The 25,558-nt window shown below is 51.7% G+C and overlaps 1 protein-coding gene across 1 annotated transcript in view; it reads right to left on the bottom strand.

Moving 5' to 3' along the window:
- SIM2 (SIM bHLH transcription factor 2) overlaps nucleotides 1-25,151 on the bottom strand; it is a 51,748-nt gene extending 26,597 nt beyond the window's left edge. The window contains exons 1-5 of the mRNA XM_047875097.1: nucleotides 24,977-25,151; nucleotides 15,688-15,770; nucleotides 12,513-12,602; nucleotides 4,982-5,090; nucleotides 1,552-1,637 (exon numbers count right to left, since the gene is read on the bottom strand). Of these exons, the coding sequence (XP_047731053.1) occupies nucleotides 1,552-1,637; nucleotides 4,982-5,090; nucleotides 12,513-12,602; nucleotides 15,688-15,770; nucleotides 24,977-25,151 (543 nt within the window). The remainder of the gene's footprint in view (nucleotides 1-1,551; nucleotides 1,638-4,981; nucleotides 5,091-12,512; nucleotides 12,603-15,687; nucleotides 15,771-24,976) is intronic.
- Nucleotides 25,152-25,558: the final 407 nt, after the last annotated feature.

Here is a 25,558-nt window from a genome sequence, read left to right as displayed (position 1 = left end):
GGGCCTCTGCCTGTCTTCTCCCTTCCTTGCTTGCGTCCCTGAGGATCATAAAATGGGGCCGACAGTACTCCCCCAGAGGGCTGCTATGACTGTTAATTAAATTAAGTAGACGCGGGGCACCTTGCGGGCTCTGTTGGTTAAGCATCTGACTTTGGCTCAGGTCATGAGCTCACAGTTTGTGGGTTCGAGCCTCTCATCAGGCTCTGTGCTGACAGCTCGGAGCCTGGAGCCTGATTCGGGTTCCGTGTCTCCCTCTCTCTCTGCCCCTCCCACACTTACACTCTCTCTATCAAAAAACTGTTTTTTTTAGTTAAGTAGATGAGATGCTGCTGCTGAAGCCTCGCTGCTCCTCAGAACAGGTCTATCATTAGTCGAGCACATCACAGCCGTCACCACCGGACTTGGCGAAACATTCCGAGGGGAGAGGCGACATGTCCGGGCTCTGAACGCTCACTGCCGCCCCCAGGGTGTGGATCCTCAGCGGCCTCTGGGGGCCGCCGACCCGTGTGAAACACCAAGTGCACGTGCCAGGGTGACATTCTACCCTTCGCCACGCTTATTCGTGGTCTCAGATGACGAAACCCAGTCCTCCTGGAGTTTCCTTGTACGACACCAGCTCCCCTACCTGCTGCATGAGCAGCGTCACTAGAAAGTTGTCCCATGTTTGGGTCCCTGTGCCTTCTGTCTGCAGATGTTCTTGAGTAGCAAGCAAAATACAAACCGGTGAAGACCCTCTGCTCCCTCCTTCAGACCCTCCTCTGCCCCCTCCTTCAGACCCTCTGCCCCCTCCTTCAGACCCTCCTCTGCCCTCTCCTTCAGACCCTCTGCCCCCTCCTTCAGACCCTCTGCTCCCTCCTTCAGACCCTCCTCTGCTCCCTCCTTCAGACCCTCTTCTGCCCCCTCCTTCAGGCCCTCTGCTCCCTATTCAGACCCTCCTCTGCCCCCTCCTTCAGACCCTCCTCTGTTCCCTCCTTAAGACCCTCCTCTGCCCCCTCTTTAAGACCTTCTGCCCCCTCCTTCAGACCCTCTGCCCCCTCCTTCAGACCCTCTGCCCCCTCCTTCAGACCCTCCTCTGCCCCCTCCTTAATACCCTCTGCCCCCTCCTTCAGACCCTCCTCTGCCCCCTCCTTCAGACCCTCCTCTGCCCTCTCCTTCAGACCCTCTGTCCCCTCCTTCAGACCCTCCTCTGACCCTTCCTTCAGATCCTCTGCCCCCTCCTTCAGACCTTCTTCTGCCCCCTCCTTCAGACCCTCCTCTGCTCCCTCCTTCAGACCCTCCTCTGCCCCCTCTTTAAGACCCTCTGCCCCCTCCTTAAGACCCTCTGCCCCCTCCTTAATACCCTCTGCCCCCTCCTTCAGACCCTCCTCTGCCCCTTCCTTCAGACCCTCTGCCCCCTCCTTCAGACCCTCCTCTGCCCCCTCCTTCAGACCCTCCTCTGCCCCCTCCTTCAGACCCTCCTCTGCCCCCTCCTTCAGACCCTCCTCTGCCCCCTCCTTCAGACCCTCCTCAGCCCCCTCCTCCTTCCCTCCCCCGACACGAGGCTCCTCGCACCTTGTATCCGCTGCACGTCAGGCCCGCGTTTCTTTTCGCCAAAACACACTTCATTCGCAGAAAGAAGGACCTCTCTATCTCGTACTCTGAAAGCAGGAGTGAGGTTAGATGGGCCAACTGTTCCACGATGCTTCCCCCGATTTTGTCCCAATAATATCAGTCGATGCTCAGGATCAGATGGGGCAGCCAGAAGCCTCATCCCAGAATGCCCCGACCCTGACCCAGGGGGCTTCTGCCTGGGGCGGGGACTTGGGTGGGGTGGGGAGACTGGCCCCAGACCTGCTCCAGAAGCAGGCAGCTGGAAACGTAGCCACAGCAAGAACTCAGGAAACAGCCACCTGGGGCCAAGGTGAGGACTGTAAGCGCAGTGGGCCCAGCCCCCCTCGGCATGCCCATGGCCCCCTCCTGGCAGGCACAGAGAGGCCTGGCACCGAAAGAATCCCCTTGGCTAGTCCTGGGGTGGATGCCTGGGTTGGCCGGGAAGGCCCAGAAGCATCTGGCTTCCCTCAGGGTAAAGGACACTGAGTAAGGGCTCACAGGTACAGCTCTTTCCCCAGCAGAGGGAGACAGCCACAGGGCCCTGACACTGCCCGGGACTGCCTTGGAATGCAGAACCCCCTCAGCCAGATCAAAGCCTTTGCCCTCATACGTAGCCCCCTCCTTTCTCAGGGCTCTTACCCTCCCCATTCGGTCTTTCTCTGGCAGGGCCAAAGGCCTCACCCACCAGTCTCTGACCTCACTAGTGCAAATGCAAGTGAGTCCCCAAAGGAAACTAAATCTGCTTTAGTGAGCAGATGCCAGTTCTCTGGAATGATGTGTCCATGCCCCCGGGTAAGGGTGAGGTCACTCCACGCTAAATAGAGTTATTTGGTGGCAGTTAATAGATTAATTTTTAAAGAAAGGTTACCATTAGGAGTAGAGGCAAGGCTCCCAGCCATCGCCTATGAGGCTCCTCCCTTCCCCCTGCTTGGAGGGGTGGCCATATTTACCCACAATTCCTCTGCAAGCAGGCTATGGTCTGTGAGACATAAGGCTTCCCTGTAACGTGGCTGCCTGTCTGCACCATATCCAGCCAAGCACTGAGGTCTAAAAAAACTTCACTCGGTAATTAACCATGGAGCTTTGGAGAAAGCCAACAATACAGTGACCATGACATGATGGGGCAAGTTCAGACGCACAAAAACAACTCTGTGGATAAGAAGCCAGGGAGGGGTCTGAGCGCCTGTGAACCTCAGGCCTGGCACACTTGGGTGGAAATGAATCTGGGGGCAACCCCATCTCTCTTAGACCTCTGTGCTTCTCTTGCGTTGTTGCTGTGCCTGAGACATGAACCCCACAGAGACTGGGACCGAAAGGGTCTCATGATATTCCCAAGACTCATGCGCTGTCATTTAACAAACACCCTTTTAAGGCTGTGACACAGAAGGATGATGGGAAACCAGAGCTAGTGAGAAAGCGCCCGGGCCCATGTAATTAACACGCTGTGGAACTTTCTAGAACAATAACAACCCAATATTCTTAGGGAGTTCTCCAAGACTCCCACCGCCTCTTCCAGCTTTAAACAGCCCCACAGTGAAAGAATGAGATTCAGGTACATTCCCCCCCCCAGCCCTCATTTTGTTAGAAATTACTTCTTCGGGGTCTTATTTGTGTGCATGTATGCAGCCAGACCATTTGCAAGGAGTTAAGAGTCACAGACCATGGCTAAAAGCAAGCTGCCAGCTCAGAAACCAGGACGGCAATCTCTCTCCCTCATAAGGAAAAGTGAGGCTTACAGCGACTAGTTCTGGGGCTAGGACGTGCCGGCGGGGGGTGGGGGGTGCACAGAGTTGAATCTGCAGGTGGTTTTACAATTGAGTGGGCTCTGGGGCATCAGCTAAGCTTCCGACTTCAGCTCAGGTCACGATCTCGCAGTTTGTGAGTTCGAGCCCCGCATTGGGCTCTGTGCTGACAGCTCAGAGCCTGGAGCCTGCTTCCAATTCTGTGTCTCCCTCTCTCTCTGCCCCTCCCCCGTTCATGCTCTGTCTCTCTGTCTCTCTCTCTCTCTCAAAAATAAATAACACATTTATAAAAATGTTTTAAATGAAATAAAACTGAGTGGGCTCTTCCAGGGTCTCTCTTTCTAGCCTAGAACAGCCTCCCCAGGAGGAAGCAGTAAGAGTGGAACTCGAGCTTTTCCCTGGCTGGCGACCCCATTCTCACCCTGCCTCACGTTTCTCCTTTCGCATTTTGTTCTACTGGGGAAGTCTGGCCAAGTTGGGATACTATAGTCCGGAGCAGACAAGAGACCTATCGATCAACATGCTGGTTGGTCTCATTGGACTGTCAGGCGGAGTTACAAGCCCAGGGCCCCCCGAAGAAGTTCTTCTCTGTCTTCCCAGCATGCACTGCAATTATAACTTAGGAAGTCATTTGTGTAACGATGTGCTCCTCACCCTTCACCGAATAGTCAAGCCACATCGTGTCCTAACACGGTGCTTATGACCAGAGAACCCAGTCAATATGTGTTAAATGATGGGACTGTCAGGTGGAGGGTCCTGCCCCCACACGGAGACAGGCTGGGGAGGTGCACCTGCCTCCGTCTAGACAAGGGCTTCTTAACTGATGCGTGCCATGGCATCTCTACCCAGAATAATGTTTTTAAGTGCCGAAGATAAAATATATGAGATCACAAATGGAACCAGCTGTGTTGAAAACAGTTACCAAAATATTAAAACAAGTGGTGATATGGTTATAAATGTGCTGGTTTATTAACACGTGAGATAACAAGACCCAGGAGCAGGCTCATAACTCTTGACATTTTGAAGTAGCAATGAGCCCCAGTGATATGTTTAAGTACTTACAAGAACACTGCAAAGTGAAACGAACACATGTGATTCTTGTTGTGGGCAAAGCCGTGGGTTCTAGTGAGAGTAAGGGGACAGACAGCCTACAGTCGATATGCAAAGGAAAAGCGGAATTCAGCCAGACAGAATAAAGATGTAATTCTTCCCATGCAGTTTCACAGACCCCCTGAGTTCCATCTGGGGGCCCTCTGGTGAAGAAGCCCAGGTCTAGATTGTGTCCCTGGAACTCTAAACCAAGAGCACTTAAGGGGAGAAGCCTCTGACCATGTTTCTTTACCTCCTGCAGCACCTCACGTGGTGTCTGGCATGAGAAATGAGATCCATAGTGTTGCTTCAAAGGACAGAGGCATAAAAGCAAATGCCCCGTGCTGTGTGTTTTCTGGAGAGGCCCTGCTGGGCGGCCCCAGTCATGCTTCCCCCACCCCTTGACAACACAGGAAGCAAAACCCTCAGGTCACATTGAGAGAGAGAGAGAGAGAGAGCGAGAGAGAGCGAGAGAGCGAGAGAGAGAGAGAGCGCGAGAGAGAGAGAGAGCGCGCTTTGTCTGGTTTTCATTCTGGTTTCTTCTCATCTGGAGGAAATACCTTGTAGCAGGTGATGGTGGAGGGGCTGGTGGGCCGCGAGGACAGCTGTCATCTCGTCGTGGTCGGAAGGATGGATGTACTCGTAAATACTGTTGCCCGTGAGCTCCACCTGCCACAGAGGGAAGGGAAGGGTCAGAAATCCCCTCCGGGTTGCCTGGGTGGAGGAAGGGGAAGGTGCACCGTAGGTAGGCACCACCAGGCACAGGGGTCCCACCTCTCCTTGCAACCTTGTCCCCATGCAGAAACGTGTGGCTTTCATCAAGCAGCGCTCTGAACCGCCTCCCACATGCGGATTGGGGTCAAAGCCAAGACAGTTCTGAGCAGGAGGAACTGGGAAGTGTCCAGGACCAAAAGGTGTCATGGAGGTGGGTGACCCCCATGGCCCAGGCAGTGTCCTTTATACAGGAGACAGCTTAAAACAGACTGGGGCTAGGGCCCTGCCCTTCCCCCCGCACTCCCATGCTGCCTGAGGGGACTGGCCAGCTGGGACACCAGCTGCTAAGTCCAGACTATCGTCCCTGCGAGAGCCAAGTCTGCCCTCTCAGAGGCTGAGCAAGTGGGAGCCACAGGGGCTCCAGTTCATTTCTCCATCAGCTCTGAGCTGTGCCCCTCAGGCACCGCCGGGCCTCTTTCACGTGGCTGGAAACGCGTCCCTGGCCTTCCGAGTCTGGGATGACTGTGTTGCCCGATGGCTCCCGCCCACGGGTGTGGCGGGGAGGCTGCGGGACCTGCGGGAAGGTTTGGGCCCGCTCCAGACAGCCATGTGACAGGCCGGTTATGTCCCCCAGGGGTGCGACCCCAGCACTTGGGCCCCACCTACTTCCAGGCACACCCTGCAGAGGACAAGACGGCAGGCCTAGAGGCCATGTGGATGTTGGCCAGGACCCTGCCTTGCAGGGATGGGGGTCTCTAGGAAATAGCATCATTATGACCTATCCACAGAGGTCCCTGGTGATTCGATGCCTAAACGAGAACTTTTCCACTGTTCCCCCCAAGCATAAGTGCCATGATAGGGGATATTAGAGTCTCAAGGCCTGGACCCCCTTACCCCATCCTAAGATGGGCAGTGGTACAGAATGTTCCAGAAACTCTGACCATCACAACGGCCTCCTGAGCAGTGCCGGCTGGATCCTATATTAGAGGTACACCAGTATAGACGAGGGCTGTGTCAGTGCCTCCGGGATTAATCAGGGGCCCAGGGCACTGATGGCTGTTCCACCATGGCCAGGAAGAGCCCCCAGGCCCAGGGTGGAAGAAACTGAAAGCCTGCGAGAAAATGCCCTCGGGAGGCAGAGAACCTTGGGCAGGTCTGATGAACTCTCTCAGCTCTGCCCCACGGGGAGAGGAGGGCAAGCTAAAAGAGCAAAGGCAGGCTTGTGAGTGCTCTGTCCCTAACCACCCCCTTGTTATTTTTAAGTGTGTTGTGAACCACATGTTTTGTTGGGAGGCTCACTGGTCTCGAGCAGAGCAGAGACGACACGATCTTCTGTAAAGGGGCAGCTCTGACCGTGCCACCTCACGCAGCAGGACGGAGGCAGCCAGGCAATTTAATGGACAAGTTCTCCTGGGAGCCACTGTTTCAAATTAGCATCAAGGCCACGAGCTCTTTACTTGGGACCACGCGGCCATGGAGAGGTGAAGTAATTTACCCCGTCCTCTGAGCCAGCTCTTCCAATGTCTTAAGACGTATGAGTTGCCATTTTATGCAGAACAAATTATGTTTCTGGCCCGCTAAGGCATCTTGTCTCTAAAACGGCTTTCGCAGTTCTGTTTTCTGCATTATTCCTGGAATGTTTCTTTCCAATATTGTGCCAACAGAGCCACGGAGGGAGTCCCGTTACAGAGAGCCTCCCTGCCTCCCTCCTGGACACTCGCCTCCCAAACCCGCACTTTGCTAATGACCGAAAGGAGATTTTCCTGTGACAAAAGTTATTATGTAATTTCACTCCAAACTATAAGGAATAAAAGGAAAACATTCTTCTTTCAAGTCGTTTCTGTTCATCCTTAAAAAAATTTCGATAAACCAGCAGATGTTAAGTCAGCCACGTGGGACAGGACAATCTCCTCTTCCCTGAGGACAGCAGTGGGGGCTCCTTGTGAAGCTCTCTCAGGTGGAGAGGGACAGAGGCTAATAAGTAAGGGAGCTGTTTTTTTTTTTTTTAAATTGATTTACAATTTCAACAGCTTGTTTTTAAAATGAAAAAAATAACGCGAATTATTTTTGTGTTGGTCCATCATTTTTCCCTTAGGCATGTTTTTGAGGGAAAAAAGAAGTATTCTAGTTTGCTCTGAGTTCTTACTTAGGAAAAAGAAACACGTCTTTTTATTTTTATTTTATTTAAAAAATTTAACGATTTATTTTAAGTAATCTCTATACCCAGCGTGGGGCTCGAACTCACAACCCCAAGATCAAGAGTCACGTGCTCTTGTGACTGAGCCAGCCGGACGTCCCAGTAACTCATGTCTTTTGAAACGTATTTATAAACTTGCAGAAAGATTTGCATCTCTGCTTCTAGGGATTCGATTTGCGTTTTAATCCTAAAGTAGCTTCATCTGTTTTCAAAGATCCCATTCTCGCCATATGTGTTTGGAAAAAGAACAGAGAAGGTCCGTGAATGAAGAGGCTTGATTTGCTGAATACCTGGGTCGATTATAAACTCTAAGTCTGTCCAGGAAGTAAAATGGTCTTCAAATAACGGAAATGTTTTTAGAGAACAAATTTTGGAATGATAAAACAGTGCTGACCTTGACTCAAAATTATGGTTGACATGGTGTTTCCTGTATTTACATATCTACTCGTGCTTTTGAATGGTTGAAAGAAATGTGGCTACCTCACCAAAAAAAAAAAAAAAAAAAAAAAATTATAGTTGTCGCTATAAAACTCCCCAGGTCTCATACATCAACCTTATTAAAACAGACCCTCAATGTGATATTTTAGTATTTGTAAAACCCTGCTAACTACAAAATGAATTGCTTTCCTACTAAGAGCGTTTTTATGTTTTGCTGAATACCTTTCCTTCCTGCCAAGAAAACTACATATGATAAATACAGCACTAAATGGATATATTCTGGGTCAGAAGGGGAAAGTCACCCAGTGCTCTGGAAATGCACATTACTCTGCTTTGGGCGTTTTGCTGACTATGGTAAATTAAGCATTTTAAAATAAGATGGTTTGGGTTTCAGGGTTCAAGTTATGTCAACAAACATAAAACGCTGTCCTTTCTCTTTATTTCAAAAGTGAAAGGATTAGGTCTATGGCCCCAAACAATGCCGTGGCTATTTTTACGGTTGTGGTTCCGGCCACAATCTCAAATATTACATTTTCCTTTATATGTCTCATAAATGGCCATTTCACACATACCTATAGTTGCTTGAAAATTTACATTAGTGACCTAGATGTCATATAATACATGCAACTTTGGTGAGGAAATCTAAACCACAGGGATACTTAAAAGTGTCTGAGGAAACACACAGCAGGTTTTACAGGGCGTTTTTTCCTTTTTCAAATATAAATAAGTTAATTACACCAACCAAAAAACCATGGAACTAACCATCTAATAAACCTGTGTGGATAAAGAATGCTTCCCCAACTCTACCCCTCCAAATAGATATAAACGTGACTATATGAATTATTACGTATCCTTTGCGTGCACATAAACCGAATGGAATTTTCAAGCCTGAAGCCTGACTCTGTTTCCCAACACTTGGACGGTGAGCTGAGAAGACTTACTTGTACTTCGTGGGTGTCTCTGTCACTTTCTGGTAAGAAAGTCTGACAGCAAGGGTCACTGTGTCTCCTAATTTAAAAACAAAAATAGTAAACTCTGCCAGATTTCTTACTCTAACACTCGTTTAAAGAAAGCTCAATAGGGGCGCCTGGGTGGCGCAGTCGGTTGAGCGTCCGACTTCAGCCAGGTCACGATCTCGCGGTCCGTGAGTTCGAGCCCCGTGTCAGGCTCTGGGCTGATGGCTCAGAGCCTGGAGCCTGTTTCCGATTCTGTGTCTCCCTCTCTCTCTGCCCCTCCCCCGTTCATGCTCTGTCTCTCTCTGTCCCCAAAATAAATAAATGTTGAAAAAAATTAAAAAAAAAAAAAAGAAAGCTCAATAAAACGTTTTGAATTAGGATGGGCTTATCACACATAAAGAATCATTTTTATACCCTCCAAAATAGATAATTGAGATAGTTATTTAGGTAGTGCAGATGTGAAAAAAAAACACCACCACCACTTTGCCGTGAATTATCACACAATTATGACAAACCTAGGAGCTTATGTTCCCCAGGAGCTGCTAACACAGAGTTTAACCCTGAATTAATGTGAAAGATGTTGTTACTTAATGAGATAATGTCATCGCGAGTAATTGAAAGTTCTTGGAACACAGAAGGACGCTATGTAAATATAAGCTATTACCACTATCGTTATTCATCAGAAAATCTGTCTGAAAGGTTACTCTGCTTACTGGATAGAATTTTAACATTTTCACCTCCGATGATTAAAAAAAAGATCCTTAAGCCTATTTTAATAAAGTTTTCATGTTTGACATCCTTGCCTGACTTTTTGCTACTAATAAAAATAATCTAAAAGGTGCAAAAAAATTTTTTTAAAGGAGAAGTTGGGCGTTTGACATCCTATTCAATACTTCATTTTACTATTTAAGTAAAGAAGACAGAAAAAAATACACATTGTGATTCTGCCTAGAGTTCCTTCTGCAGAGTTAATCGTGAGCAGGAGGCAGATTTGTGGGAACGGTTTGTTGTTGCTTATTTAAACAGTTCAGCATGGAACACTCCCCAGACACTAACGAGGGCTCACGTCTGCATTAAAGTGTTTTTGTAGCTGGAGGCTGATGCTGAGGCAGTCCCACTAAGAGACCAAGAAAAAAAAAAAAAATTCAGTCGCTCTACACAGTTTATCTTTTTTTTTAAACTGACACTTCTCCCGGCCAGCAACATAATAAACAAAAGGCATCTCTACAACATTCTTGAAAAGTGATCGTGTATAACTCCCTGCCCTTCCAAAATTATGGCACCAAGGTTTCTCTCTGCATTGTGACCAAAGGGAAATATAATTTTAATTGTGCCTAAATTATTCTGTTTGGATTTCCTTTTGTAGAATTCATCGTGAACAGGAGGCATACTGGTCACCTATCCGATATTTTGTTCATTCTTAATTATTGTGTTCATGGACAATTAATTTCATTTCCCACATAAAGAGAGAAAAATGACAGAGAGAGAGAATATCATACTAGACTGAGCAGCCTGCGTGAACCAGACCATCCTGGTGTGCGCACAGGGCCTTATCATGTGCCAGGCCTTGTCACATGACTAAGCAGTCCTAATATGTGCCCACCAAAGGACACTATTTGAAGCAACTTTTGTGCTATTTGAAGTACAGTTCCAATGAAACCGTGGGGACACCCAGCTCTTGTGTAGCTCCCTACGGTTTATAAGTCACATAAAATGGGCACTTTGATATATTTCTTACCACAGCCCTGAAAAAGAGGTAGAGCAGGCATTATTTTCTTATTTAAGTTATGGTTCAGGGAGGTTAAGTACCTGCTCTATCAAGACAATGAAACCATATAACTATACATTTCCCTTTTTGCTTTGACTGCTAGGGAACTCAGATCTGACTTTAGTATTTGATACTAGTGACTTTACCTGTTTTATCTTTGTGCAGTCCTTTTTTAAAAAATTTTTTTAACGTTTTTGTTCATTTTTGAGACAGAGAGAGACAGAGCATGAGCAGGGGAGGGACAGAGAGAGAGGGAGACACAGCATCCGAAACAGGCTCTAAGCCGTCAGCACAGAGTCCGATGTGGGGCTTGAACTCACAGACTGTGAGATCATGACCTGAGCTGAAGTCGGACGCTTAACCGACTGAGCCACCCAGGTGCCCCAATGTGCAGTCCTTTTTTAAAGAATGTGAACTGTTTTGTCTTTTTTGTGACATTATGATAAGACTAACCAAAGATTTGATAACTTACGAGGAAAAAGTCAAGTAATCTACTCAAAATCATTCAGCCACATATCAAATTAGGACTAAAACCAGGATGGTTATAACTAAAGGGCCTTAAATAATTCTAAATAGGGCAAGATAGAAACTCAGAGTATAATACCTTGGAAAATATATAAATAGTAAATATCATGTTCCCAACAGTATTTCCTCTTCCACAAGTATACTACTACCATCAGTCACATAAGGGTAAGAGCCAAGCCTTAGCAAATCTTATCTGGGAGACCTGGTTTCGTAAAGGAAGAGAAGAGGAAGAGAAAAGGAAACGCCAAATAATCTTAATATGAGATTCTCTTTAAAGGACTTTGCATAAGAAACGTAGGCACAGACACCACCCCCTCCTTGGGCGTGGATAAAGATGTATACACGTTGGAAGAGAAGATTGTAAACAAATAGCAAATTTTAAAAAATGCATCGGCAGAAAAAAAGAAAAGGAATACACCAGATGCAGGCTTCCAAATTGGTAATTTTGTTTTTCAGTGAAAAAACTCCAGCCACGTTAATTGGCATGTTTTATTTTGGCGTAACTACAGAGGGGGCCGGTGCAATACAGATTATTCATCTGCCTCCTGGGAGCCCATTTCCTGTATCTAATTAATTCTAGCGTGTCTTCAGTTGCGATGGACACAAGCACTCTGATACTTCACAATGTAAAGAAACATTTAGTCTCTGTATGTATAAAAAGTGTGACTTTTGGAACCACTATCCACGCTTATTAAATCAGAAATGTGAACAGCAACAATCAGTTAGACTCCTCCCCTCCCCCCACTGGGAGGAGCCCAGACAGCAGCCGAATTCTCCCCCAAACCCTTGGCTTGACGCAAATAGATAAAGCTGTGTGCACCTCTTTCCTTTATGGGATGCACCCCCTTTTAGAAGACAGTTGCAGAAAAATCGGTAATATTTAAATGTTCTAAAGAAAACAGGACCTTGCTGAGCAAAACAGTAGTAAACTGAGTTTTATGAGTTTCTATCACAAGCATATAAAATGCTTTACTGAAACGACCACTGAACTGGAAAAACTCAAGAAAAATTACCCTGAATTCCATGTGAACACTCATAAATCTACACCCCCCCCCCCTCTCTCTCCCCAAAGCACAGTCTGCATAAAATCCATGTTCGACATCAGTTTCCCTCTTGCTTTCATGGCAACTCACAATACCACGTGCCGACCAGCAAGCGTGGACTGGAAAATCTCCCTTTGTAAAGCTCTTGTTAGTGGCAGAGTGTTACTGCAGAAGCAGAGTCCAGGCTATCAGACAGAATCTCAGAACAAAGCTGACTGTTGCAAAGATCTACTGGTCATTAATCCCAAAGGAAAAAGAAAGTAAAACCTTCAAAATGCAACACGAAGAGCCCTGCGGGATGGCCTACGAAGATGATTTTGCAATTTCGGATTATTTCACACACAAAAGCAGACGCTTGAACAGAATCATTTTCAAGTTGGACAAGACTGTCAAGGTCCGCCAACACTGAATTCTGTATTTTGGTTGTACATAAAATTAGGGAATACCTACCTGTGACAAGCCTAAATGTACAGAAGCTGTTTCCGATATATACATGATTTTGCCATCAGATGCTACCACGAAAACAAATCCGTCCAAAGTCTGTAAAAGAAAGTGCCAGAGTAAGAGGTGACAGTTCTACATCAGAGTTAAATCAAGTAATTGTGCCATCGCTGGAGTGGAGGAACATATAAAATATTATCATCAATACATATTTGTTCAATGCAAAATGGAGTGCAGGGACTGTGGGTTACAACGCTCACGGTGCAGTTCCCGGGACCAGGCTCTCAAATGCTTTTAAAGCACTTTAAAAACAATCTTACAGCCACATCACAAAAATCATGCAAAACATTTGAGAATTCCTAACATGCTCAGTTTAAATGCAGTAGCTTTATTGTTTAGGGTTATTTTAGCACTTAGCACAAATCCGGACTTCTATGGTACTTAGGGGGAAACCTACCACTATATAGACCATTTTATGTCATAATTGGCAGTCCTTTATACCGCTAGGACATATGCTTTATTTGCCACAATTTTCTAGTTACCCCTAAGTACCATTTGAATAATAAATTCCGAACACTACCACTCCCCTGAAAATAAAATACCCGGTTATTTTAACAGACTATGTCTACAGAATTAACTACTTAGAATTTGCAAGAGATCAAATAACCTTTGCAAAATTCAAGGAGAAAAAGGAGCAATTTCTGAAAAATTAAAACTACCTAAATGATATTGCCTAGGTTGGCCAGCCCTCAAAAAAATAAAGTAAAATTTTAAGAGCTAATTAAGACAAATAAAAAGGTAATGATTATATTTATATGTGGCAAGGATAAAAAGACTAAATTATTTTTGAAAAAGGAAACTGCATTTTATTTACCCATTCATATTTTAGATCCAGAACCAAAGAAAAGCAATAAAGTTGGTGAAAGGTCCATACAACCCACAATGCTGCCCCCATAAAAAATATTCCAAATTAATTTCTGGCCACAAATTCTATTTTTACAGCATGTAATTGAAACCAGATTACCTTCGGTTTTGCTAAATCTGCCCCCTCTTTGGAGGGGGCCTAAAAAGAATGTAGTAGAAGTGAAACTTGAAAGATATCCTTACATTCTGTCGTCTCAAGTACAGTTTTACTGTAAAAATTCTTTGCCAACTCAACTATCATCGTCCCAACCTATGCTCAGGTTGAAATCCACATCTTGATTATAAGCCTTCCTTTCTCGTTCTGAACTCAGCTACAACATATTCTCCCAACTAAATTCCGTTTCAAAAATATAAAACATACCGCAATTTCTAAAGTTATAAACGTTTTGGCACATCTGCGCCCTTGTGCTTAGCTCCAAAATCATTGAAGAGATACATTTATTGAAACGGTATCTGACAGCCAGCCATGTGAGTAAAAGAAAAAGAAAAATCATCGTAATTAAATTCTGAAAGTTGCCAGCAGTAGCTAAAAAAATAATATCCTTAATGGAAAACGTTGGATATACCTTCCCAGCTTCAGATTACCGAATTCTCTTGAATGTATGTTAACTGCAAACATGCCCATGCATACAGCATTCCGGCATTAAAGAAACGCACATCAGAGGAACCGAGGCGAGTTGACTTTGCCCGCCAGGTTTCCACGGGAGTTGTTCCTGGTGTTAGTGTTCACTTATACCATGTAGGAGTATCAAACAAGCAAAATACCGCGCACGGTGCTGGAAGCGAGCGAGGGGGTAGGCACAGGGCGCGGGAAAGACTCCAAGAGCGCCATTTCCCAGCCCAGGCTGCCACAACGTTTGCTTTATGCTATAAAAGCTTCAGGTTTCAAATATTCTCGGGATCCTCTCTTCCTCAGAGCATGCAAGGGGGCGGGCGGAAATCCCACCAGGACATTCAGGGAAAGGGGTTTTTAAAAGATCCGCTTTTTTCGAAATGCGGTGCTCTTGGCTGACTCGATGACCCAAGTCACTGCCTACTGTCGCCAACTTTTTTTTTCTTTTAAAGAAAACACGAAATAGAAGGTGGAAATGCAAAACAGCTCTTGGTGAGCATTTTTCGATGGCAGAGACAAATGACGGGTGGGGGGGGAATGAATCGGGTCGTTGATGAGGCTCTGTAAAGGGCATTTGAAAGATTCTGGGACACTAGGCGTTGCTGTCCCCACTCAGTGCCAGTTGCTGATTTGGAAATGGCCAGTCGTGTGCACGCTTACCCGGCCAGAGCTGTGGAGACCGCGAGTGAAATCCGAGGTCAGGAGCATTTTAGCAACCATGGACTGGATGATTCCGAGCTGGGGGCGCTAAGAATGACTCAGAGGCGGGGGGCCCTAAGCGGCTGACCACAAACCAAATAAGGGCTCCCTCTGTGACACCTGAGGCTGCACCAGGTTGTGACCTGCAGCGCTCAAGAGCTGGACGACTTGGGATGAACCAGGCCCCAGCACTTGCTGTGTGATCTCAGGCATGTTGCTTAACCTCTCTGTGCCTCGATTTCCTCCTTTATAAAAATGGAGCCAAAAATAGAACCTATCTAGGTGGTGGTGACCCAGGATCACACAGTAAGACTTAAAACAGAATCTGGTCCGTAGTAAACTGCCAATAAATGCCAACCGTTAATATTCTATTATAGATGCTGTCTTTTTTTTTTTTTTTTTTTTTTTACCCCCTCCAAACATACACGACTGTCAAAGGCTTTAAAACTGCCACACTGGCTCAGAGCCCCGATTCATTCCTTCTTTGGCTCAGGCACCTGGCACACGTCTGGCACAGAGCAAGCGCTCCACAAAAGTTCGCTAAGGGAAGTAAGGTTGGAAAGAACCCTGCCTGCGACCACGGGCATCCTTAGGCCTAGGTCTCAAGGTCTAGTGAGTACTGAGGCTGGGAGACGGGATCAGATCACAGTGGGGCTGGCCCTAGGTTACTCCGGTTGAGCTGAGTCCTCCCCCAGTCCCGGCCTCCCAGGGGGAAGCAAGGGGCAAGGGGGGTCCATGGGGCGAATGGGGTCGTCAACTGCCAAGAGGTTCAGGAGCTGTCCCTTGCCTCTGGCGACCTCTGCATTCTGATGGTGTCCTATTGACCCACCTAGGGCTCCCTGGGGAGGGTCACCTTGAGACTGGGAGTGGGGGTAAGAAGGCAGCCCCACCCGGCAAGGGTCAGAGCCTTAGGCCAAGGCGGCACTCCTCTCCGCAAGGAGGCTTTACCTGAAGCAAGTGTGATCCCAGCTCCTTGGCGACGCTGTCTAGGGGCCCGGTGCGGCTCGGCTGTCCCCATGCATCTCCTAAACCTGGATCCAGGAATAAAGCAAACGGGTCAACAGCAGCGCCGATCGACCGGCCCCCACGCCAGACAGAGCACGGGGAACTTCTGCATCCGTGTCGGGCGCCGACTGGAGTCCCGAGCGTCCCCCCCCACCTCCCGCCACCTCCCCGGCCCCGCAGGTCGCTGTCTGTGTCCCTGCCACCGTCCCTTTGCTCTGGATTAAAGAGAAAGAAGGCCAGAGGAGATATTCCCGCCGAGGCCTTGGGTCCAAGCACCCCCAGTGCACGCTGAGCTCGCCAGGCCCATAGCTCCCGTGGGTCGCCAACGTGCTCACGGCTCTGAAATTGCCGTTTTATTTGAAATGCCACAAAGTAATCTAATCTGCTTTGAAATTGGCCATCCTTGAAGCCAAACGGGGATATCGATTTGACCTGTAAATATTCCCCCAAGGACCCTCCCTCCCTCCCTCCCTCCCTTTGCTGAGTTGCCAGCAAACAGGCATTTTCCCAAAGGCAGAGAGGCCCAGACGAAAAAGACCTCACCGTCCAGGACGCAGCTCTTCCAGCATAGTACGTATAATACATATGATATGATACATATATTAACCTCACATAATCCCTCGGACTCCCCAGCCCCTGCAGGCACCTTGGGAGCCCCGACCCTCTTCCAATCCAAGTGCTCCAGCTTGGGAAGGGTTTGGGGGAGGTGGGTTTCCCGAGGGCCAGCTCCAAACATGCCAGAGGTCTGCGGGGGTATGGGCAGAAGGCGGTGGGAGCCCTGTAAGTACTCGAGGATTTCTGGAAGGTACCTGTTACCACATAATTAGGATGCCCCAGTTTTTAACCGCTCCCCCAAGGCCTCCTGCTTCTCCCCACCACCTCCTTGAAGGTCACCAGGGTTTCAGAAACCACACCAGGGGACAGGGGCCCTGCCCAGGGAAGCCTCCTCTCCTGTGTCTCCCGGCTCAGCTGCTGCGACCCCAGAAATCCCAGACTTTCGTCTGCATATTCGGGAGTGAGGAGGAAAGCCGGGTGACCTTGTGGAGCTAAGTGTTGCTCCCTGGAGTCCTGGTGTTGGGAGCCTGGCCTGCATCCGTCCAGTTTGTTGGGAGCCTGGCCTGCATCCGTCCAGTTAGGTCCAGTTAGCTCCACGCCCCGGCGCGAGGTGGCGAGGCCGGGAGTGCTGTCTCAGCCTGCGCCCTGTTCCCCCCAGCGGAGATGGGGGCTCCAGGCCCATTCCCGCGGTCCACCTGCCCCTTCTCCCCGGCAGCGACCCCCTGAGGGGTAAACTGTGGGTCCCATTGCGGGGGGGGGGGGGGGGATATGCCTCCCCTCCGCGCAGAACCGCAGGCCGGAAGGCGGGACCAATCCCTGCCCGCCCGGCTGTGCACCGGGAGTGCGGGACTTGAAGCCAGAGCAGGACGCGAGGGTTGGGGAACCCTGTCTAGTCACGGTGAATTCAGGGACCATTCCTGGGACCACACAACTCCTCCAAACCCGCGGCGAGTGGATTGCCTGGAAAGTCGCCAGGTAGGCACTCTGGTCTCCCCCACTGTTCCTTTGGGTGTGGGGGCATCTCAGTTTCTGGAGGCCTCCACCCCAAGCCCGAGGGAGCCGCGGGGCCCAAGACACCTAGGGAATCAGAGCCCCCCAACCCCCACAAAAGCTTTGGAGGCCCTTCCCAACAAACTCCGTCCCGCAACTAAAAAAGGAATGACCTTTAATTTCTCCTCCTGGGCTCTAGGGATTTGGGGTTTATCCTGGTCTCCTTGTAAGAAAGTGGGTAGTTTCATCATATCCTGATCCCCCCGAAACGGGATCCCAGCACCTCAGTCTCCACCACGTGAACGGAGGTGTCTTCTGAACCCCAGGAAATCACTGTGCACTCACTTTCCCTCCCAAGGATTACCACGGTGACCACAGTACTAGGGAGCCACTGACTTTCACTAGCAGGTCCTTCCCTGCCCCCCCCCCCCGCACCCCCATCTATACAGATGGCTTGGTGGGGCCAACGTTTATTCCATTTAAGGAACCAAAATTTAAAAGCCCTGGGGCCTAAATGAAAGAAGAATTTAATAAAGACCCAGGAATCGTGATTTCTGAAAATGGACAACTGTGCCCAGGTAACTCTCCTTTACCCAACTCCTGGTTCCTTTCCCTGGTTTGCACCACACTGGCCTTGCCTGGCTCAGGGGGAAAAGTGAACTCGACCTCCCAGACGAGGCTTCTTGCAGTGTCTGCAGCCAGGTCACCTGGGGAAATCTGCACCTTCAGGAAAGGTGCAGACCCAGACCAGACTTCCCTGCCCAGCTCTCCCGAAAGCTGCATGGGCAGCTCTGGCCTGATATGCAAAAGTGCACTGGGTACACAGGACAGTTTTTCATATAATTCAAATACCCAGATACTTCAATAGAGCTTGTTCTCTTCTATCATTAGAATTTTTCCTGTAATTTCCTAACACCTCTGCCTTGCTGCTAGAATTTGGTCTGAATGCCCCTTCTGGACCTAGCCTGAGGTGGCAGGGATAATGGACAGGTTCCCCTCAAGCTTCCGTGCCCCCATGCCATCACAGCCAGCTCTTGCATTAGAAGCCTCTGTGGGTAAGGCACCTCTGTGGCCTAGGTTGACCTAGGACTCCTGATTTCAGCTCAGGTCATGCCCTCACCAAGATGGAGCCCCTTGTTGGGCTCTGCGCTGTGCGTGCAGCCTGCTTGGGATTCTCTCTCTCCCTCTGCCTCTTCCCCACCTGCATGTGTGTGCCCTCTCTCTCTCTCTCTCTCTCTCTCTCTCTCTCAGGAAGGAACCTCTGTGGGTGAGGCCTTTCCACTCCACCCATAAAAATCTATCTAAGGTGGGCTGAATGTAGAGACTAAATAAGGTAAGGTTTGTAACAGCAATGAACATCTTGGTGCTGTAAAGCCATATACCCTGAAAAAGTAGGTGCTGGGCTCGTGGCCCTCATCTGGACCTAACAAAAGGCTTTATTTGTTGAAGAAATGAGGAGAGAAGGGTAAGACTGAGCTAAACTCCTACAAGGTTATCATCGGTTGGTGGTCTATCTCACCTGATCCTGGGAGCGCTCCCCGCCTCCACTGACTGTGGGGGGAGCTGCCGGATGGAGGGGGTGGATCCCAAGCCTGGCCTGTGGTTCCCCTGTCAGGGTTTGCTGTCCCAATTGACCTACATGTGTCTGCAGGGGACTCCCTGCTACTAGGAACCCAGATGGCCAGGTCATGGAAGAGGAGGTCAGCCACTGGGTCAGAGGAAAAAGGACCCAGGAAACCCCTTCCTGCCACCCCTTGCATACCTACACTTGGTATTCACACTTGGTGGTCTGGCTGGCTCCCTTGCTGTTTGGCTTAAAACTTACCAGGCTCTCTTGCCACTGAAGCTATCTACATATGGCCCCTCCTCTCTGAGTGCTCAGTCAGTCAGTCAACAAACAGCTGTTGAGCTGTGCAACCTCAGATAAAGGATCCAGAGTTTGGTAAGAACTCCCAGGATGGCCAGTTCTTGAAGGCAGCCTTGGGTATCTATCTAGAAGGTGACACAAACATTCCTCACAGGGATCTTGTGAAAACCAGGCGGGGTTAATAAGGGAATGCCTGACCCTGCCACCACCCACCCACGGAGAGTTGGATCTGGGATTGAGAAAAATCCAGGACAGATTTTCTGGAGTCCCCAGGGGACACGCTGGGGGCTCACCTCCTTCTGCTCCCACTCCTGCGTTTAAGATGGCAGCTGGGCGGGTCTGGATGGTCGGATCTCCAGCAAGAGCCCTGACCTCTAACCTCTATTTTTTAACTCCAAAGTGGGGGTGGGGGGGTGGGGGGGTGGTTGTGGAATTAAATGAGCTAAACCAGAGGGTGCTGACAAAGCCCTGGGTCCAGTGGAAGGCCTCGGTGGTACCAACGCCTTGGTCCAGCCTTCTCCTGCCTTCCCATTCCTTCCCTGCCTCCAGCTCTCTCCTCCTCCTTAGTCCCCCAGTTACCAGCGCCTTGCCAGAGAAAGAGGCGTGTTATTGGGGAGCACGGCCTCTTGCGAATCCGTGGACCATGTGAGGACACAAGGTTATGCTGGCTGACTGCAGACTACTCCAGAGTCCAGAAGGGTGTGTGTGTGGGGGGGGGGGGGGTGCTGAGGTGCTGCTCAGCTCCTCCACCGAGAGCCACCCCCCACCTCCGAACGCCGGGAGCGAACCAGTGACGCCCGTCACCCTGCGGGGGCGTTTACAACCGGCATTCGGAGCATTACCACCGGCGGGGCCCGCAGGCCCAGGGGCTCCGTCCTTGGCTACCGGGCGTCGCGCGCCTGGGCGAGGGGGTAACGGGGGGAGTACGAGCCCGGGCTCTCGCCTCGACGCTCCAGGGTAGCCCAGAGCTGGCACTGCCGCCTCGCTCGACTCCAGGACCCAGGAAACTGTCACGGTTCTGGGGTCCTCCACGCGCTTCCTCTGGCCTCGGAATGCTTCGTTCTCCCCGGGGTCCCCGGGAAGCCCGGCTTTGGGGCCCTTTTCCAAACCAACCGTCGCACACCGAGTCCAGGCATAGGGTGTGAAGGCGGGGGGTGGGTGGGGGCGCCCCGAGAAGGCCTCGCTGGGCCCGGCCGGACGGGGAAGGGAGGGGGCTTCCAGCCCGGCCCCGCCTGGCCGCCGGCCAAGTACGTGCTCAGACGCCCGACGGAAGGCCCGGGGCGCCCAGAGCTTCGCGCCGAGACCTCGGAGGCTGGGGCGCAGGCCCGGCCGCCGTCCGCATTGCGGAGCGCGCGTGGCCCCGCGCCGTCCAGTCCGGCTGCCCGTCCGCGCGCGCCCCAGAGCGCGCTGCCGCGGCCCGGGTTGTGGCCCCCGGGGGACCCGAATGGGCGGCTGGCGCGCGCTCCAGGTCCTGCCTCGAGCCTCCAAGGCCCCGCAGCCCGGAGTTCCTCCCCACTGCCCGCAGCCTCCTGCTCGGCGACGGGGAGCTCGCCCTCCCGGACCCCATGCGGAGAGGGTTGTAAAGTTCCACCTTATTCTAAAAAAAAAAAAAAAAAAAGTCAGCTTTTTTTTTTTTTTTTTTTAATCTACATTATTCCAGGCTTCGGTAGAAAATGGGCTCGGATCTGTTGAAGTTTAGTTCAGCAAACCCTCTAAATCAAAGCGTTTCCATTCCCGACAACAATTTCCAGGCGTCTGCCTGAGTCTCAACCCAGACGCATTCCACCACGGTAATGATTCCGGGCTCAAACTCCCATTATTTTTGTGTGAGAATGACAATGTCGCACTCCCTTCCCCTGCTTCCACCCGCACTTGTCTAGAGTCTTCAGGTCTGGGAAAGGAGGAGGAGGGGCTCTGTTCTCGTTGCTATAGTCAGCCTCACTTTCCAGCTCCATTCCTAAGCTGGGACCACAGGCCAGCCCCTCGGGTCAGCTGTCTGTGCACAAGGGCCCACAAGGGACACCACCCTCTACCCCACTGCTGAGAGCGAAATCGGAATCCTGGCTCCTAAGAAGGAGCTTAACCAGCCACGGATTGGCCTCGGAGCTTCTGTGGTTTTGACTCAGGCTTCCTGAGGCCCAACATACATCACCTGAAGGAGGAACTTGCCCTTCGTCCTGCCTGGCATGGCTACCATGCAGCTACGGCCAGGGAACAGCAGAGTTCCCCCACCCTGTGCCTCTGTGCTTCCAAAGCGCCCCCTCTCCTGAAGGGAAGGCCACAGTGCAAAGAGGGCAGGCAGACCCTGGGCCCCAGCATTTCCCTGAGCCCTGCGTGTACCAGGCCTTCCTAGCCACCGGTGAACACATTAAGTTTTCAATTCTGAGTCCCACTTCCAAAGCCAGCCTTGCTCTCCTGCCCTCTTCCCTGTCTACCTGCCACTTCTTAGCTGTTAAAGGGAAGAAGACGTTGGGGGCCCAGAAAATAACGGGTCTTCCAACTGCAGTGAGGCCTAGAGGTCCACACAGTGGGGCATTCTGCCATCTAAGCCACATCGGGCCCAGGCAACACCGTGAGCTCCCAGGAAGCAGTGACTGGAGTAAGAACCAGTTAGATTTCCACCTGCACTGCCTGGTTCCTCACACTTGATCCCAGGAAGCTTGCACAGCTATGGAGTTGCTGAAGGCCCATTTTTCAGACAAGGAGACCGAGGTCTAGTGGGGCCGCTTAACAGAGCAGAGCCTTGGAAGGGTTGTGAAAATTGCAGGCACTCCTAAGCTTGCAGTCTGACCTCCCTGGGGAGTGTCCACCTTGGCTCGCGTGGCCTGTTTCTGCCCCTAAGTGGAACTCTTCCAAGCTCCTCTATCTCTCCCCTGCCCCAGGTGGTCTCTGGATGAAAGGAGCCAAGGCCAACGGCCTCGGGCCCAGGGAGAGAACAGGCGCTGGCCGTGGGCACAGCAGCCACCGCCCCACCGGCGCTCGCCCTTTCTGTGGGACCCTGGGAAAGGTCCGCCCCTCCCTGGCTGCAATTTTCTCAGGGACGAAGGGTTAATCGGCTATGCCAGTGGCTTCTTTGGATTTTCCTGTTCATTTTCTAGCTTGGCCTCTAGATCCTTCTTCACCGGGGATTCCGCTTGCTCCGGGGGTATGGAACAGTGGTTTCACTCGGCAACTTTCCGTCCGCAGACGAGAGTCGGGGCAGATCCGGGAGTTGCCGCCGCAGCCCCGCAAGACTGCCTTGGCCCTAAACCTCCCTGATGCCGACGCCCGGATCCCCGCGGCTCCTCCAGGCCCGATTCCATTCCCCCCGCCCCCAGCGCAGACCCAGGCTCGAGAACAGAGGCTAAATCAATTACGGCGCGGCTTCCGCAGGCCGCCCTTCGGAGCTACCGGAGTGGTGAGCAAGTTATTTTGCATAATTGAGGTCTCTCTAAACCCGTCTTTCTCGGCCCAGGCACCCAGCTTCACAACTCCATGACCCAGATGGGCTTGAGGGGAGCCGGGCCACCTCCCAGAGCTCCAGGCCCAGGGCCTCCACATCCACCCTCCAGGCAGGCCCCCGGCTCCCTGCTTCGGCCCTGCAGGGGGGCCCGGGGCACATCACCCCCTCCTTCCTTCGCCTATCAATCTAGACCGTAGATTCAGGGCCATTTGCAAAACCGTAGGACCAAACAACTCCCTCCGACCGCTCTGGGAGTTCCAAGTGCGCTACCCAACAAAGCACAAGGGCCTGGTGCTCTGAGTCCTGGACCCCCAGCTAGCCCACCCCTGCAAAGGGCTCGGGGCCAAGTAATTCTGGGCCCAAAAGGCTGGAGACTCACTTCCCAGAGTTAGAACACCCAGATCTAGTTTAAATATCTGCAGAAGCAGTACACCCACCACTTCCCAATTTTTAGCAAGCTTTCCTGGAAATGCTCCAAACAATAAATGGCTTACAATTAGTCCTCTTTCTCCAGGCCTCTCTTTCTAACTAATTTCTGGCTTACTCGAAATCGCTGGTAACAAACTACTTAATATTCCGATCCTGGCTTCTCATGTGTTTCCCTCCATTGGGGAAGTGATAGGAGCCAGGGTCCTGTCCTGTCTCCACACCTGCTGGTATTGTGCAGATTAAGAAAGGGCTCACTCGGAAAAAAATACATAAATTTTGAAAAGAAAGAAACGAAGAAAAACAACGGCTCACCACCACTCCTTCCCCGGGTGGGAAGGAGACCTGGCCCTCATAAAACGTATTTCTCTTTTAATTTTCAGTGAAATCTCAGCCATAGAGGAATCTATTTCTCTGGTGGAGAGGTCACCCTTGGGCAGACTGAGAGCGACCACCCGCTAGACAGCTCCCAGTAGGAGCTTGAGTGGGGGCCCCTCGGTATACCGGGGTTGGAAAAGGAAAGGTGTGTCGACCGGTGCGGAGGCACAGGTCACTGGCTCCCGCACCAGGGAGGAAAGCCCTGGAGGCTTGGAGCCCCAGCTGGGAGGCAAGGGCTAAGCCGGGCTACTGCTTCCGTGGCCCCTGGATCCCCCGCCCACTGTCTGCAGGGTGCAGGGCTGCAGGTCACGATGGCCTACAGGCCCCCTGAGCTCCACTGGGGAGCTAGTGTGAAGTGTGGCTCCAGACCCAGAGCCAATTACATGTAACAGGCTTTGGGGCCACCAACACAGAGGTCAAGCTTACCGACTCCTGGTCGATCACTTGGCCCGGCACTGCCTTAACGGAAGCACCCTGTGCCCACAGGACACCTGTCGCTGCACTGCAGCCACTCTCTGGTGTCCTGCCGCTGAAGTGGTCTCTACTCCCCCACCGGCTTCTGGGGCTCCACAGCCCTACCGGCTCCTCAGTCCTGCCCAACAGGTCCCCGTGCAGAGTGTCCCGGCCAAGTGTCAGGATCTCTCACGCCAGGCTGCAGGCAACCCTGGCTGGGGACAGAGCCACTGAAAGGTGATCGGTTCAGAAGCACCGGGACACCAGAAGGAATGCTGTGGTGACCAGGCCTCCATGGCCCTGCTTCTCAGAAGTGCCCAGCCTGGCAGCCATGGTCACCCGCAGGCCATGTGCTAGCAGGGAATGCTGGCCGTCACACCAGGAGTCTGCTGGACCCAAGGGTCCTGGTGACCCGTGTCCACCATGGCACCTGCCCCTCCGGGTTTATAATTCCAATCAGGAAAAGACTAAGCTCAGGCCTGCCTGCCATGTTCGTACTATTTGCCCCTCTCTCCTGTGGGGGGTGGGGTGGGGGTTCGGCTCACCTACTTTCGGTATCTCCTACCCTGCTCTGCCCAGCCCTCCCCCTACCCCCACACCCCCCCCCTCCAGGGGAGGTGAGCAAAGTAGATGCAGCTCCAGAGTCCCAAATCTAAGGCCCCGGCCTCAAACAAGTGCCCTGCTTACAGCCAGGGCCTTCCAGGCCTAGGCCTCTGGGTGCACTCTGCTCTCTCTCAGGCCAGGATCAGCAAGTACGTCTTATCCCTGGTCGGGGTGCACACACTTCCCCTCCGCGGAAAGAGAGCAAGTAATGAAAGAAGGACAGAATAAAAGGGAATTAAAGAAATGAAAGAAAAGACAAGAAGGGAGGCAGGAAAACCAGAATAGGCTAGCATGCTCACAGAACAATTCCTGGTTCACCTGGCCCACGCTTGGACCAGAAGATGGCCCGGTTCACCCGGCGACAAGTCCTGTCTCCTCTCTCCAGCAGGAGCCGAGGCTCCCCGCGCGGCCTCCCCCAAACGCGCTGGCACTGGCCCTCCAAGCCAGCTCCAGATCCCCGCTTGGGCCGAGGCTGCCGGGCTCGCCCAGCCCTCTCGGCCGCCCACCTGCGGCCTCACCTTCGGGGAAGACGGCCCGCATCTTCAGGTAGCTGGTGGTGAGTCGGATGATAGACGCCTTGTCCAGCTGCGAGGTGATGGCCGACGGCAGCGGGAGCAGCTTGGCCAGCTCATAAAACTCGCCATTTTCCTTCTCCCTCCTGGTCTTGGCCGCATTCTTGGACTTCTCCTTCATCGCGCCTCGGCTCCGGGCATATTAGACCCAGCCGTGCTCCAGGCCCGCGGAGCCTCGCTCCGGCTGCAGCGGCGGGGATGGGGAAGGGGCCTCCGAGGTCCAGGTGAGTCTGGGGCACCGCCCGGGGCAGGTGCGCGCGGCCGGCCTGGGGCACCGAGTAGCCTCTCCACAGCCGCTGGGCCCCGGAGCTCCGCGCGACCCAGCGGCGCCGCTCCGCGCTCCGCCGCCCCGGGCGCAGCCTCCCCCGGGCTGGACTGTCCCGCGGTGCCCTGAGCCCGACTTCCCGCTCGCTTCTGCTCGCTCTTCCTTTCTCTCTCCTAGTCTCCCGCGCCTCGGCTTTCCTTGGGGGGTGGAGAGCGGCCAGCGAGGAGGCAGCGGTGCCGCTCAGTCCTTGGCCGAGTGTTCGT

Source organism: Prionailurus viverrinus, chromosome C2, assembly GCF_022837055.1.
Source record: "Prionailurus viverrinus isolate Anna chromosome C2, UM_Priviv_1.0, whole genome shotgun sequence".
Taxonomy (NCBI): Eukaryota; Metazoa; Chordata; class Mammalia; order Carnivora; family Felidae; genus Prionailurus; species Prionailurus viverrinus.
Note: the sequence above shows the minus strand (reverse complement) of the source record. Positions and strands in the feature narration are given on the sequence as shown.